The 14,889-nt window shown below is 57.3% G+C and overlaps 1 protein-coding gene across 4 annotated transcripts in view; it reads right to left on the bottom strand.

Annotated features, from left to right (window-relative positions):
* Positions 1-14,889, bottom strand: part of MAPKAPK3 (MAPK activated protein kinase 3) — a 33,890-nt gene continuing 19,001 nt past the window's right edge. For all 4 annotated transcript variants that reach the window (XM_025885485.2, XM_025885484.2, XM_025885483.2 and 1 more), the window contains 9 exons: positions 10,789-10,928; positions 9,364-9,428; positions 8,818-8,897; positions 6,835-6,958; positions 5,553-5,628; positions 5,061-5,185; positions 4,521-4,606; positions 4,172-4,252; positions 1-3,487 (listed from right to left, as the gene is read on the bottom strand). In XM_025885485.2, coding sequence (XP_025741270.1) covers positions 3,335-3,487; positions 4,172-4,252; positions 4,521-4,606; positions 5,061-5,185; positions 5,553-5,628; positions 6,835-6,958; positions 8,818-8,897; positions 9,364-9,428; positions 10,789-10,928 — 930 coding nt within the window. In that variant the 3' untranslated portion in view covers positions 1-3,334. The remainder of the gene's footprint in view (positions 3,488-4,171; positions 4,253-4,520; positions 4,607-5,060; positions 5,186-5,552; positions 5,629-6,834; positions 6,959-8,817; positions 8,898-9,363; positions 9,429-10,788; positions 10,929-14,889) is intronic.

Here is a 14,889-nt window from a genome sequence, read left to right as displayed (position 1 = left end):
TGAATACACCTCTCATGGATTCTTTATTGAAAACTTCCAGGACGCCAGCATGGTGGCCAAGTAAATGCCTGTGAACAGGCTGATGAGAACAAGTGGCCACACAGCTTAATTCCAGCTGATTGTCAGGGGTTTGCTCCTATTTCACAGATAGCCACACTGAGGCCCAAAGAGTGTGACTTGGCCAGGCACCCAGCCTCCTTGCCCTGGCCTATGAGAGCATGCCTGATGCCAGAGATCAGGGAACCCCACGTCTCTTCAGCTCTTGGAAGTGGCCGAGCAGACATGGCAGATATGGGGGCAATCCTTCCAACCCTCTCCTTTGCTAACTCCCTCTGCTGCACCCCCACCAACCTAGCCACTCCCCCTTCCCCACAACAGCGATGGGCCAAGTATGGCCAATTAGAATCCCTCCCTGGGTCTGGAGTGTAGGCCCCTGGCAGATGCCTCCCTGCTGGAACTGCGGAAGCTGCGGTCCCGGATGTGAGAAGGCTGTACGGACAGAAGATCAAGATCAGCCCCAGGGAGAAGCACAGACAGGCAGAGCTGAGGGGTGTAGAGTCCTTCTGTCCCCAAGGCCCTGATCCAGGTCCCTGCAGTTCTGTCTTCAGTCCTATAAACTATCAGACACCCTCCCCAGCCACTGGGCTGCATCAGTTCCCTCTTTGGCTTAAAAGGCCCTGTGACACCTCCTTCTTAAGCCACGCCCTTCCTCCACAGACCATTTCGAGCCTGAGATTTGGTAGCATTTGTGTGCTGTTTTGTCCTTCTCCCGGAGGAGAGTAAACTCCGAGGTGAGAGCCCTGCATGCAGCTTTCACTGATGCTTTCCTTGCACCCAGCGTGGGGACTCAAGCGCCGTGGCTGCTCAGGGCCCAGCAAGGGAGTCTGTCTGCAGCTCTGTGGCTAGACAATCTGCCTTTGCATCTGGCCAGTATTGCACTGGGCAGAGTACATGGCGAGGGTTGGTCTGAACCACAGGCTCCACGAGGTCCCCAGAATTCATTTGGGGAGCCCAGGGCCCCTTCAGAAGGGTAGGCCACCCTCCTTGAAGCCCAAGGCTTTGCCCGAGGTTCAGGAAACCCAGGTGATGCTGCTCTGGAGAGCAAGCCCTTGGGAGTAAAACCCCATGGGTGGCAAATGCCTGACTTTGGGGGGTGGAAAGTCCCAGAGATAGATCTGGGCAGGGTTGCTTTTCCCTCTAGCAACTTCAGGTACTTCTCTCCTTCCTGATGGCTAAGGATGCTGGGGTGGCAAATGGGTCCTGGGCACGAGCCATGCACCAGGCACCTTGCTAGGCACTTCACATGCATCCTCTGCCTGGATCCCCCAGATGACTCCCCAGGGTGGGCACTACCGCCCCATCGCAGTTGAGGAAATTGAGGTGGGAAACCTGGGGGACTTGTCCAAGGTCGCCAAGCTAGGAAGCAGCCCGCATCTCAGGAGTGCTGGCCTTCTCCCAGCCTTCTACCATCTCCACCCCTTCCCCCACGCCTTGAGGGGATAGGAGGTGGAGGGAGAGCTGCGGGTGCCAGTTGAGCTCTTGGGAAACTGGGAGGTTTCAAGATAGGAGCTGAGGGAATATGCCACAGTCAGGGCCCTGCCTCGAGGCTGCCCGCAAGGGCTTCCGAGGGCTGAGGGTGCTCTACTGCCGGAATAGTCAAAAGACAGTCTCCAGCGTCCCGCCCCCTCCCCTCCCCGACATTCTCTCTGCCAAATGAAATCTGGCAGCTTCTGAAAATAGCTCAGCGCTGCAGCAGGCTCTCCGCCCGCCCTTCAGCAGGCTGGCATGCAGCTGGGGGTGGCCGCTGTGGGCAGACGCTGGCGCACGCGGGGCCCGGGGGTGGGTGTCACACACACGGTGCGCGGGGCGCCCCATAGCTGGTGGCATGAGGAAGCTGCCATGCGTCTGCTTCTCTGACCTTTCCATGCCCGGCGAAGCCACAGTGGCCCTGGAGCCAGCCCGCATGCTTACTAGGCCTAAAGGGGGATCACTGGTGGGTGTGAGCAGCTGCCCTTGGGCCACTTTTGTCCACTCGTGTAGACAGAGAAACCCAGGAACCAGGAGGAAACGCCAAAATGGTGTTTATTACTATCTACATGTAAAACCCAGCAGTGTTTTCCTATCTGACGTGGGCTCGGGTTTCCCAGCCAGCGAGAGAGAGGTCAGGAGCCAGGCTGGGTGTCAGGCACTTGTCAGGCCCATATCAGGCACTGAGAACCCTGAGGCTACCCTGGGCAGTCGTGGGACTGGGTAAGCTTGGACCGGCAAGGAAGGGATCCTCTCTGTTCCGACTCAGGCCAAAGCTGGGACCCAGAACCAGACCTTCTAAGCATCACTCAGCAGCCCTCCACTGCCTTGGGTCTGACCCAGAGCGTAGAAAGAGATCCCTGATTAATGGGGAGCCCCTGGGTCCTGCCCCCAGCCATCCACTCTCACAAAAGTACACAAGGAGGCAGCCCCTGCCATCAACCAGGACAAGGTGGAGGACGAACCGGTACAGAGAAGCTTTCCTGCCTGGGAACCAGTGAGTGGGTAGGGGCAGGAGAACTGTACTGGCTTTCGTCACAGTGACATTTTCCGAAGTAGAAAAGGGTTAAAAATGCCTCCCACCCTCCCCTGAGATGAGAGGCCACTCTTTGGGTAACGGGTAGTAACAGCATCACTAGGCCCAGGGACTCTGCAGGGAGGGTGCTCCAGGGGCCCTGTGGGATGGGGTTGCAGCAAGATAGGGCTGGACCACCCAGCGAGGCAGGCAAACTGACCATGGGCCTCGGGAGACCAAAGGGAGGGAGCCTGAGAGGGTGGAGCAGTGTGAAGGAGACCAGCCTCCCCAAGGACGCAGAAGCAGACCCCCATTGCCCCTTCTCCCTCCCTTGCTCTCTCACTCAGCATTCACAGACAGCAAGCCGGTCCCTGGTCACCATGGCAACCAATGGCCAGATGCCTTTCCCAAGGCCAGGCCCATCTGCCCACCCTACAGGGGGGTGTCTCCAAGGGAGGAGGGAAGCCCGCCACAACTGCCGGTGGCCTAGAAGTCTAAAGCCATGCCCCAGCGTGCCCAGCAGAGCTACATCTCACTCAGGCCGCTCTGGCCAAAGGCGCTGCAGCTGTGGCAGGTGGCTCCCTAACTCCAGGGCCCTGGGTCCTCTCTAAGGAGGTTTGGAGTCATGGTCGCCCATCCTGAAGTTCTAAGTGACAAAATAAAACACAACAAAATGATCCTTTTGTTAAAAACAATGACCCGGGGCGTCAGCACGCTCCTGTCTGTGCCCAGGCTGCGCGGCCGGGCCCATCCAAGGCCCTCATCCAAGGCCCTCATCCAAGGCCCGGTGCGCTACTGGTTGTTGCAGCCCTGTGAGCCTGAGGAGCCGCCTGCCTGCTTCTTTCTCCGCTTGTTGAGCAGTCGGTTGTTAGAGGTCTTCAGGTCCTTGATCTGCACCTGGTCGTAGTCCACACGCATGGTTGCCAGGGCACTGGTCATCTCCTCCTGGTGACAGATGTCCGTGGAGGTCAGGATGTACTGGCCTCAAGAGCCATCACCCTCCTGCCTCCAGCCCCTTACTAATGTCAACGAGGGTGGCAACAGCTTCTGCTGCCTGAGCACCCACTGCATGCCCAGCACTGGGCCATCCCCTTGTGTCCCCTAATCCACACTGCAGCGCTTTGTGGTGGACACTGAGCTTATCCACCAAGGCACAGAAAGTGCAGTGACTCCCTGTGACCACACCAAGGGTAAGTAGGACAGGGACCTGGACCAATGTCACCTGCTAAGGACCACAGGCCTGCAGGGGACACCAACTTGTGGGGCACACAGGGCACTAAAGCCTGAAGATTGTGCCCGGGGTGCCCTGGGGCTCTGAGCTGCTGTCCCCTATGCTGAAACCAGACTGACCACCCTCCCCAGTGTAGATTGTAAGGGGGGGTTATGCCAAAACCCCTTCCTTCACTGAGCCCCCGGCCCCAAGTCCCAGTGAGCCAGGAGCACCACCCTGAATGCAGTAGCGTGGCCCAGTGCTCTGGGTGCCCCAGCTGGACCCCTGGTGCAGTCTGTGACACCCCGGGCTCTCGCCCCGGGGGGAGGGGATGATGACCCAGGCTCTTGGTAGCCACCACCCTGGAGTCCCTTTTCCCAAAATCCTGGGAGACTGAGACAGCAACAGCGTCCACCCACCTTGACCTCATCCCAGTGGTCTCTATCCTCCTGCAGCACGCGGGCTGTGTGGAGTGGGGTCTGCGGCACCACCATTGATTGCTGGAAGGAGCCCCAAACCCTTGGATTAGAACAAGCACCGGCGATGGCACTGGCTCCCCAGCCCCACCCTCTCTCCTGGTCTCAGATATGGGAAGCAAGGCTCAGGGAGGTGAAGGAGCCTGACTGGAGCAGGGGCAAAGTCAGGCTCTCGGCGAGGTCCTGCTGCATATCTGCGGCCTGCACAAGGGCCTCTGGAGCCACCACCCTCCTGCCCACGGCCCCCCCCTCCAGCTTGCCACTGCCCACCACAGGACGAGGAGGCACTCACGTTGATCCAGGGATGGTTCATGAACTGTGTGATGGTCAGCCTCTCTGTGGGGTCTGTCTTCAGTAGGAGGCGGATCAGCTGCTTGGCTGGGGAAGACAGGGGAGTGGGGAGGCTGCAGAGTTCCTCAGAGCCAGTCGCCCCAGGTCTGCATGGGCTCCCAAATTCCTAACCCACAGAAACAGTGAGCTAACAACTGTTTCTTATTTTAAGCCACCACGTGTTTGGGGGTAACTCGTTAAGCAGCCATGGAGAATGGGTACAGGGCAAATTTGTCTGTGGTCCCCAAAGGGAAAATACTAAGAAGGGGTAGGAGTTAGAGGATGTTTTGAGGAGGCAAGTTTTGAGCCCATTTAGCAGATATAGAAACTGAGGTTCAGAAAGTTTGGGTGACTTGCCTAGGGTCCCTAGCAGGGAGATGGGATGTGGGATGTCACGCACCCAGGATTTGAACACAGGTTGCTTTGACACCAACGTGGTATCTCCCAGAATGAAGGCTAATGGGGTCCAGTGGAACAAGCCGGGGCAGAGAGGTTCACTCACCATCTTCAGAAACCTCTGACCACTCAGGATTGGGGAAGCCATACTGGCCTAGGCGGATCCGCCTCTTCATCCCTGGGGAGATGGCCTGGCCCGTGTTGGAGTAGAAGGGCGGGAAGCCACACAGGCTGGGAGAGAGTGGAGGGCATTCAGCACAGGAGTGAGGACAGTGCCAGGGTGGACCCATTCTCCTCCCCGCATCCCTGACTGGGAAGACAGGCAGCCACCAAGGTAGCCACCTTGGCAAGAAGACCAGCCCTCTGGACTCTGGGCTCATCCTGGGAACGCCATCTGCCCTTGGCAAGGAGAGACCTTCAGGCACCCTGAAAGAGGGGTGTCCCCAGCCTGCATGGAGAATGACCCACTCAAGTCCCTCACCAAGGGTTGGGGGAGAGGAGGCAGAAGTGGTACCGAGGGCACCAGGGGGCGGTGGCGACGGTGGTACTGAGGGCACCAGGGGCCGGTGGCGACGGAGGCAGAGGTGGTGGTACTCACAGGATGTACATGATGACGCCCAGGGACCACATGTCACATGATTTGTCGTACTTCTCTGGACCCAAGACCTCAGGAGCTACCAGGACAGAGGGCACAGGAGGGCTCTCAGCCCCAAGGGTCTTGGGGCCCAGACAGGAGCCTGAAGCCTGAGCAAGGTGGGGAGCAGGTGCCTGGGTTGAGGGGCGGGGCAAAGCAGACTGGTGTCTGGCACCTTCTGGGAAGGCAGCATGTGTGTGAAGTTGGGGGAGGAAAAACAGCTCCCAGAAAAAATAAACCCACTTTTAGGCTGGGCTGTAAGGAATGACAGCCTCCTAGCTTCTTTGGGCCGATATCGGCCTTTGTTGAGGGAGGAAAGGGAGAAAAGGCCCGTCTGGGATTTGGTGGGGTCCTGCCATAGGCAAGAGGGCCTCCTCCCCCAAGCAGCCCTGTGTCCGTTGTCCCCCTGAACGCACAGCCTAGCCCACGGGCAAGGAGGGGCCAGGGCGGGGCTCTGGTTTCTGCTTTCAGCTTGGCGACCATCCCATGGGGCCTTGCTCTTCCCACCTGTGCAATGAGATGGGTAGGCCAGAGGATTTCTAAGCCAAAATACTGCAAAACACGTCTTGGTAAACAGGATACCATTTCGGCTGTCTCGGGGGCTCCCCACTCCTTAAGCAGTTCTCCTGGAAGGTCTCCCCTGAGGGGAAAGACCCTCTGTAGTGCAAGTCATCACCCCTCCTGGATAAGGAGCGCCTTCAGCAGGGGCTTTTCCAGATCTGGGCTACCTGCTCACAAGGGAGCAAGGAGCTTCTCCAAGGAAGAAAGCATGGATGGGTATGTGACACCCCCAAGGCCTATCCCTGCCCTGGCCTAAGGGACCCTCTCCCTGAAGACAAGGGGCTGGTGCCCTGTATCCTTCTAATGCAATAGGAAAGGCCTGCCTACTTTCTGAATATGAATCCCAGAAAGATAAAAACTGGAGAAAAACAACCGCGGTTGGGCTCCGTCCCAAGCTGGTGGCAGCCTTTTATCACATATATATTTAGAGCTGCTGTGATGTCATTCAGCTCACAGGCCACAGCCAGAATTTTCCTGGATCTATTTTCAAAAGCAGAAGCTGAAGTTTGGGAGAATATTTTTTGCAGCCTCCGGCCCCCCACGTCACCGCCTCCACGAAGACAGGATCCCTCCCTCCCTCCTTACTGGGCTTTAACCCTTTGGCTTCTGCAACCCACGGGCTGCCCCACACGGCAAGAGGGTCCAGCGGAGGTAGGGACGTACAAACCACGTCCCAAGGACTCACCCACGTAATAGGGAGTGTAGCAGGGTGTCTGCAGGGCATTTTGGGTGGTCTCCTTGGCAAAGCCAAAGTCGGTGAGCTTGAGTACTGCATCTTTCTCCTTGGACGTGTAGAGCAGGTTTTCAGGCTGGGCCAGGAAGATAAAGCATTGGTCTGAAGCTAGGCACCAGGTGGGGGAAGAGTTCCCAAGATGATCTTCAGGCAGACTTCCTTCACCCCAATCAATTCAGGAGGAGCCAGCTCCATCTCATTAAAAAGACCTGGGCCTTGGTCACCAACAATGTGGGTCAGATATGGAGAAGACTAAGGTGGCTGGGAGGTGATGCCTCCTTTAGCAGAAGGGAAACAGAGGCAGGTGTTCAGCCAAAGCTGAGAAGAGCCAAGTGCCACAGAGAACCCAGGGGTAGGAACTGCGGAGCCTGAGTTGGTGATGCTGCCATGAAATACCAAAATGAGGGTTCCAGGCAAGGTAGGCAGCTCATGTTGCCAAGCACTTGTCCGGTACCCAAACCGGAACAAGGCAGTGGGGCAGCCCGCCTGAGGCCATTCAGGGAGAAGGCCCCTGCCCCTTAGGCCCCAGGAGCTGCACAGAGGCAGTTCTTCCTGGTTGCAAAGCACAGAGAGGCCTAAGGGGAGAGGACAGTAAGGAGGTCTGCATGGAGGAGGCAGCCCTGAAGCTGGTTTTTAATGAATGGGTAGGACCTAGGGCCTGTAGGAAAGGGGGGACCCTCAAGCAAAGCTGGGGTAGAAGGACAGGGTGTTGGATGGAGTTCCAGTTTGGGGCCAGTGAAAGCCTTTTCTCTGGTACTATTTGAGATGACCTGACCTTGGCCTGGGGTGAAAACAGGAAAGCACATTTAGTCTACACAAGGGAGTCACCTCTACAGAAGACTGTTCTCTCCTTGGGGAAAAAAAGGCAGGGCCAAAATAAAGCAAGGGTTCAGAAGGTGAGTCTGTCGTGGCTCCACGTGCATCCAGAATCAAGGGATAAACGGGCTGCTGGTACTCAGCCAGAGGAGGAACCTGATGCCGCAGCTGGGCCCTCAGCAACTCTCGGCCCAGTCTCAGGATGAAACAGGCCTCAGGGTAACGCTCTAGGCCTGGGGCAGCGGGCTAAGGACTCGCAGATTCTGCTCTGATGGTGGCTGACACATACATGCGTCTGTATGTGGGGCTGCCTCACACGGTTCACATTTTCCCCATCTGGTCCAGATGACCTCTAGGACCCAGCCCTCCCTAGACAGGACATTTGGAGAGCTGAGCCTCCAGAACATGTCTGAAGCCCATCCACTGAAAGGGCCAGCAGGCCCAGGAACTGGAACTACCTCTGCTCATTCCCCCTCTTCTCCCAGCTAACGACTTCTTTCCCTGAAAATGCTGGCGCTGGGGGTGCCTGGGTGGCTCAGTCAGTTGAGCCTTTGACTCTTGATTGCAGCTCAGGCTATGATCTCAGGCTCCTGGGATGGCTCCGTGCTCAGCGGGGCATCTGCTTGAAGGTTTGTCTCCCTCTGCCCACCCCCTCACCCTCTCTCTCTCAAAAAAATAAATAAATCTTTAAAATAAAAAAAAATCCTCACTGAAAGAATGAATGAATGAATACCGGTGTGGCATCTGCGCAGGCTTAGGCAAGACACAATCTCTCTGAGACTTGCTTTCCTCATCTGTAGAATGGGTAATGGCGCCGGGCCCACGGGGTTATGTGAGGATTAAACAAGATGCTTGTCAGGGCCTACTGACTTGAGGTAGGCCCACAGTTGTTCTAAAGCCTATTGGGATTACACAGTGTTTGAAAGAAACAAGGAGACCCATCTGGCTAGGGCAGGGTAAGTATGCTGGAAACATGGGAAAAGTGGCTGAGAAGAGCAGTCTGGGCTAGGGGACAGAGGCCTTGAATGCCAATCAGGAAGCTTGCCTCCATCTAGTGGGTGCTGGGAGCCACTGGGGGTTGTGTACTCCCTTCTCTGGTCCCCTAACCTTGAGCCTCACCTTGACATCTCGGTGGGCGATGTTCTGGCTGTGCAGGAACTGGATGGCAGTGCCGATATCCCGCATGATCTCTGCAGCTTCTGCAGACAGAGACAGAGGAAGGGCCAGTGTTGTCAGGCCAAGGTCGGGCAGCCTGGGGCTTCCACCCGATCATCCCCCCTGGAACAGCACAAGATGGTGAGAGCAGTCCTGCTACCCAGGACCCATCCTATACCCCCACCCCAGTCATCCTCATTTCCTCTGGGGATGTCCCAGCCCACCTGGACCTCTTTCCTCAGGCCTGGACCACCTCTTCCCAGCTCAAGTGCTGGTTGGTATCAAGAGGCTTTGAAGCCTCCATCCCAAGGCCATGGACAGTCCATCTCTGACAAGGTGTTATGAACTCACAGAAGTCCTTGGGGTACGAACACTCTGTCCCATCCTCTCTTGTGCAGCGGGGGAGACTGAAGCATAGAGAGGAGCAGGGCCTTGCCCAGCATCACACAGCAACTCTCTGTGGCCCGTCTCGGTCTGAATGCCCCCTCTGGTCCTGCTGCACACACCTACCTCTCTCGGTGAAAGCCTGGTCGCCACGCTCCTGAATCCGGCTGAAGAGCTCACCACCTTCCATGCTAGAAGAGAAAGTAACTAGAAGCAGGGCCCCCTGAATCAGGTGTCAGCCTGCCCCTGGCCTGAACCACGGGCCCAGAGCTTAGGCCCGGCCACTCTGCCCCTGGGAAATGGTTACGGGCAGCCTCCCTGTGCCCTGCAGAACCTGGTGCGTAGGAGGCCATCAGCTTGGGTGGGTTGACCTGGACTCTTAGAACTAGGGTAGGCTCAGGTCCTCAGATCATGGGGGGGGGGGGGGCCTTTGTATTGCCACAGGGGCTACCCCCACCTGGCTGAGCCTTGCGCAGCCCAACCCTCATCCAAGTCTCGGTTCCCTCAAATAAGGGAGGAGATGTCAATTGTCATCATCATCACCCCTGTTTTCTGAACACCTACAGCGCTACGTGATCCTGGCCTGGTCCCTTTACCTCTCTGCACCTCAGCTTCCTCCTCTGTAAAACGGGATTTAGAGCACCAGCCTCACAGAGTTGTGCAAATTGAGTAAGCGGTACGCGTGGAGCCCTAAGAACGGAGTCAGGTACAGGGCGAATAGCACGTTAACATCTTCCTCCACTTCTTACATGGCAGTTACAGAAGTTCAGAGAGGTTAAGAGCTACCCAAAATCACACAGCTGGTGGGTGGTAGAGCCGGGATCTGAACCTCACATCTGACTCAAGGGCTGCTAACCTATAGGATGAAGGCTGCTTAAAGGTGGATGGGGAGGAGCTCGAGGTCCAGACACGAGACCCAGCATCTGAGGAAGGCTAGGGCTGAGCCACAGTGCTGTTGGGAGAAGCCCAAGGTAGAAGAGGCTGCTGGGTCCTGGATTACCCTGTGGTCTCCTGGGACCACGGGAGCCCAAACCCAGGTAGGAAGGAGAAGGTGGAGGTGACAGTGTGTGTCCTGCTCCTCCCAAGGCAGGAGGCTTTGAAGCCTCCATCTCAAGGTCAGGGACGGTCCATCTCTGACAAGGTGTTATGAATTCACAGAAGTCCTTGGGGTATGGACACTGTCCCATCCTCTCTTGTGCAGCGGGGGGGACTGAAGCATAGAGAGGAGCCGGGCCTTGCCCAGCATCACACACTCAGGGCTTGGCTGCCTTCTCCGACCGCTCTTCCAGCCCCTCCTCACAGAGTGAGAGCACATCCCCGGAGGCCATACTGGAGCCCCTGGAGTTCCCTTCCCACACGGATGGAATGGCCTTGTGGCCAGCTGCACAGCTCCATGGGCAAGGCCTGCAACTGCCCCTCCATTCCTCCTCAGGGACTGGGGTGTCTCCCGCAGCTGCTGTCTTGAGAGCAGAGAGGGCCCCTAAAGAAGGGTGGGAGCCTGGGGGCCACAGGAGTACCGGTGAGGCCCTGACGCGGGGTGGGCCAGCATACCACTCCATGACGATGAGGAGACAGCGCTTGCCGTGGTGCATGTTTTCATACACGTCCAGGATGCGCACAATGTGAGGGCCCCCTGAGGTCTGCCAGTGGTGGTCCACCTCCTGCCGGGCCTTGGGGCTGTCATACAGGAGCTGAGGGCAGGTAGGCACAGAGAGCGTCAGGCACACAGCCCACTTCCCCAGCAGCTCCCCACTCATGTCACTGCCCTCACGTGACAGACAAGAATATGTAAGCTCAGAGAGGCCTGTGACCTGCCCAACTCGCCCAGCTTATGAAGGGCAGAATAAGGATTCAAATCCAGGTCTCTCTGACTTGTGGTCCAATGACCACAAGAAAGCCCTGGGAGGTGGCTGACAGCTTGGAAAGGCTCAGAGGCCGCTTACAGAAGCCCTGCCTCCCTTCTTGGGGGCTGCAAGTCGAGTGGCAGTTGCGTGGGCTTTGTAGACAAATCACACATCAGATGTGAGACCCCAGGCCAGGGGCCACACATCCCTGGAACTGCATTTTTCCAATGGGATGGCACAAGAGTTGTAGAGTCTGGGGGCAGGAGGGACCCTAGCTGAAGGAGGTGACAGCCTGGTCAGGTGAGGCCTGGGTTTGGGGCTGAATTCTTCCAGTGACTCAGTATGACCTCAGGGGTGAACATTCACAGCTCCAAGCCACAGCCCACAACTCCGTAAAATGGAGTCATAACAGAGCCATCCCCACAGGATGCATCACAGCAAGGCACGCAGCGGGTGGGCGGGCATCAGGATCCCTGCCCAGGTTAACTCAGCCCTAGGCTATGGCCGCCAGCCAGAAGTCCAATCACCAGTAATGAGCAAGGCCCCGGAGTGGTCCTGCTCAGAGGAGGAGGTGTAGGGGAGGAGAAGTCAGCATGCAGGGTGAGGTGGTCCAGAATGCGAACAGCAGGACAAGCCATCCTCCCACAGGGCTGCTCACCTGAGACCCCACCCCGTTTGCTTTCTAGTTGATCAGGGTTGAGGACCAGAGTCAGAACTCAAGCCTGGGGCTCAAGAGCAGCTTCGTCTTGCTCAGCCCCCACAGGACCCTGGGCCATTCCTGGCCTTGGTCTCCTCATCTGCAGGATGGTTTTCCCTCTGCCAGGGCGCTGGGTGGGGCAGACTCTGGGACCAAGCTCTCTAGGCAGAGGCAGACTGAGGCACGGAGGACGTCAGTAGGTTCTCGCATCTGCTGCCCCATGGCTGTTCCTCCATCTCTGGAGCTGCACACCTTGACCGTAGCCTGGGGGTGCAAGAAGCCGGGCAAGTCCCTCCACCAGTTTTGGGGTCCCTGCTCCATTAAGCAGTCCAGGATGGGGGTGTGCATAGAGGCTGCTGTGGACAGACTCCCAGCCTGGAAACCATGAGTCCCTTGCTCATGCTGCCCTTGCCTCCCAGAACGTCCTCAGCTCCGTGCCCACACAGCTCCTGAGCACCAGCTTCTTGCTCACAGTGCTGGGGGCAGGGGCTCAGGCACCCCCACTCACCACACCAGCTCACCCCCACTGTGTTGAGGCGACTCTAGCCAGGGGTCCCCCAGTCTTTAGCCACAGGACCCAAGATGCACCATCCTCCCTCCTTGCTCCGTCTCTTCTGCACCCTTTTCTGCATGGCCTCCCTACACTTCTCCCTGCCCCCTGCCATCTCCTCCCCAGTCTGGCCTGACTTGACAGTGTCCTGCAGGGCTCTCCAGGCTGGCTCCTGGATCCCCTCCTCACTCTGCCCTGCTTCTGGCATCTCACCCCTGCCCCCGAGTCCTCTCTCTCCTCTCAAAAACTCCCAAGTACATAGCGGGAAACCTGCCAGTGGGGTCCCCAGCCCCACCTATCCTTGGCCCCACTCTTTACATCCCCACCCCCATTCCTCCAAATAATGGCCACCTCCTCCCCTGGCCTTCGGGCTTGTCTTCCTCTCATTGCCTGCTATCCCTTGCCCCCAGCCCTTCCCGTTCTGGTCGGAATGACGTACTTGCTGACCCGAACAGCCTACCCTCTGCCTATGCCACGTACACTCTTGCCACTCTCCTTCTCCATTGGGTCAACTCCCTCCTTTTGAGGAAGTTTCTGGGCTCAGTTCAGATGTCTTCTCCTCTGGAAAGACCTCCCGGCACCTCCCCTCTAGGGTTTTTGCCTCTATATCTCCCACCAGGCTGAAAGCAGCTTTAGGGCAAATCAGGGCAGGTTGGCCTGCAGGTTCCTGGCTAGGGCGGACAGAAAACACTGGGCTCCTGAACAAACAAAGGGTGGGAGGGTGGGCATGGTGCTAGGAGGAAGGTGTGGGAGGGAGAGGAGGAGGGGAGTGTACGACCAAGGAGGGGCCCAAGGGCCTCATGGCCTGGGCCTGCGCCCTGTCTTTGCTGAGGTGGAGAAGCAGGTGGAGCTGCCCTGAGCTGGAACCTCCCAATGCCCCCCACCCGACTTAGTCCATATTTAGGAACCCATTTCCTACATGGATTAAAATAGTCCTTTTCTGAGTGCCAAGACCCTAAGACCAGGCACAGGGGTGGGGAGAGGGCTGCCCCCAGAAAACACAGTAAATGCCCCTACTGGCCTCCCTGCAGGGGAGATCACAGGGGCCAGAGCCCAGGCCCAGCTGCAAAGAAACCTCCTGGGCTGTCATTCTTGATCCCTCAGCTTGGCCCTGAGTGTGGCCCCAAACCTCCTAAGCCTCAGTTTCCTCATCTGCCTTCCCTATAGCCAGAGCCTTCTCCTCTTCCAGGAGTCCCCCCAATATCACCTCCTCTCAGAAGCCCTCCCTGACCACCCTGACTGAAGAGGACCTCAAGGATCCCTGATTCTCCCTTCAACTTTTCTTTATATATATGTGTGTGTGTGTGTGTTGTTGGTTGAGGTACACCTCACATACAGTAAAATGCACAGGTCTCAAGAGCGCAGCTCAATGAGTTTTGAGCAGCTGCACATGCCCCCATGACCCACACCCCCAGCAAGACAGAAACACTTCCAGCTTCCCAGCGAGCTCCCGCGTCATCGCCCTTCCTACCTCCCTCCTGTGCCCTGCTGGCTCACAACCTACAATTAGCGTGTTCCTTTGATAACTCTTTAAACAAACACACATATAAGTATGGCACTTTCAACGTGCTTGGCTCTGTTCTGAGCACTTTACAAATATTAGGAGCAAGGGGCTTCATTATCCCCGTTCCTTAGCTGAGAAATGGAGGCACAGCAAGGGGAACTAACTGGTCCCAGACTACATGGCCGGTGCCCCAGCCGGGCTGGAGGGAAACAGAGGCCCAGAGAGGTAAAGGAAGGGCAAGGGCACCGCCAGCCTGCCTGGTCATCCCTGGGTCCCAGTACTGGGCCTGGCACAGAGCATTGGCTGATGTAATATTTGTAGATTTATGGAACAAATCCATGAAGTGGGGTTAAGAGGAAGAAACACTCACAACCCATCATGAGGACAGAATAAGATTAAACTGAGGAAGACCTAGGAAGGCTCAACAACGAGAGACGTGACAACCTGGCCAAACTGGCTCCCCACTCCACCTCATCCACCCTCCCTGGTGAACCAGACTGTACCTCCTCTCCCAAGGAGCCCATCCTGACTGCTGCAGCCCACAAGGCCATTGCTATAAATGGCAATTCACACAGGTACATGAGTCCACACAACCTTTCATAAAAGATGTCCCCAAGCAAGAGCCCCATTTCCCCAGGCATGGAAATGAGCACAGGGCTAGGAGATAGGAGGCTCAGGTTCTACCCTTACTCTCAGTGTGACCTTCGGTGGCTCCTTTGCCTCTCTGGGCCTCTGTTTCCCTAATGTTGAGCTACAGCGCTTGAGCTAGATTGGAGGAACAGAAACCTCTGGTCAGGGGCTCCCTGCAAAGTAACTACCGTAGCCCCCCTCCCACATCACCGCCCCCATGGAGCAGTCCCTGTGGCTCCACAGACCCATATCCAAATGCCTGAACCCGATGGGTGCCACCTGGTTCCCAGTCACAGCTGGGAAGAAAAGAAGATGGCATGGCCTTCTGACCAGCCAATTTGGCAGACCCCACCCTAACCTCACTCCCACTCCATGTCCCCTGGGCCCCCTAGGGCTCCACCAAAGCTGAGGGTCTGTGATGGCTCCT

Source organism: Callorhinus ursinus, unplaced genomic scaffold, assembly GCF_003265705.2.
Source record: "Callorhinus ursinus isolate GAN/ISIS: 27379988/994484 unplaced genomic scaffold, GSC_fseal_2.0 scaffold15, whole genome shotgun sequence".
In the NCBI taxonomy this organism is placed as follows: domain Eukaryota; kingdom Metazoa; phylum Chordata; class Mammalia; order Carnivora; family Otariidae; genus Callorhinus; species Callorhinus ursinus.
Note: the sequence above shows the minus strand (reverse complement) of the source record. Positions and strands in the feature narration are given on the sequence as shown.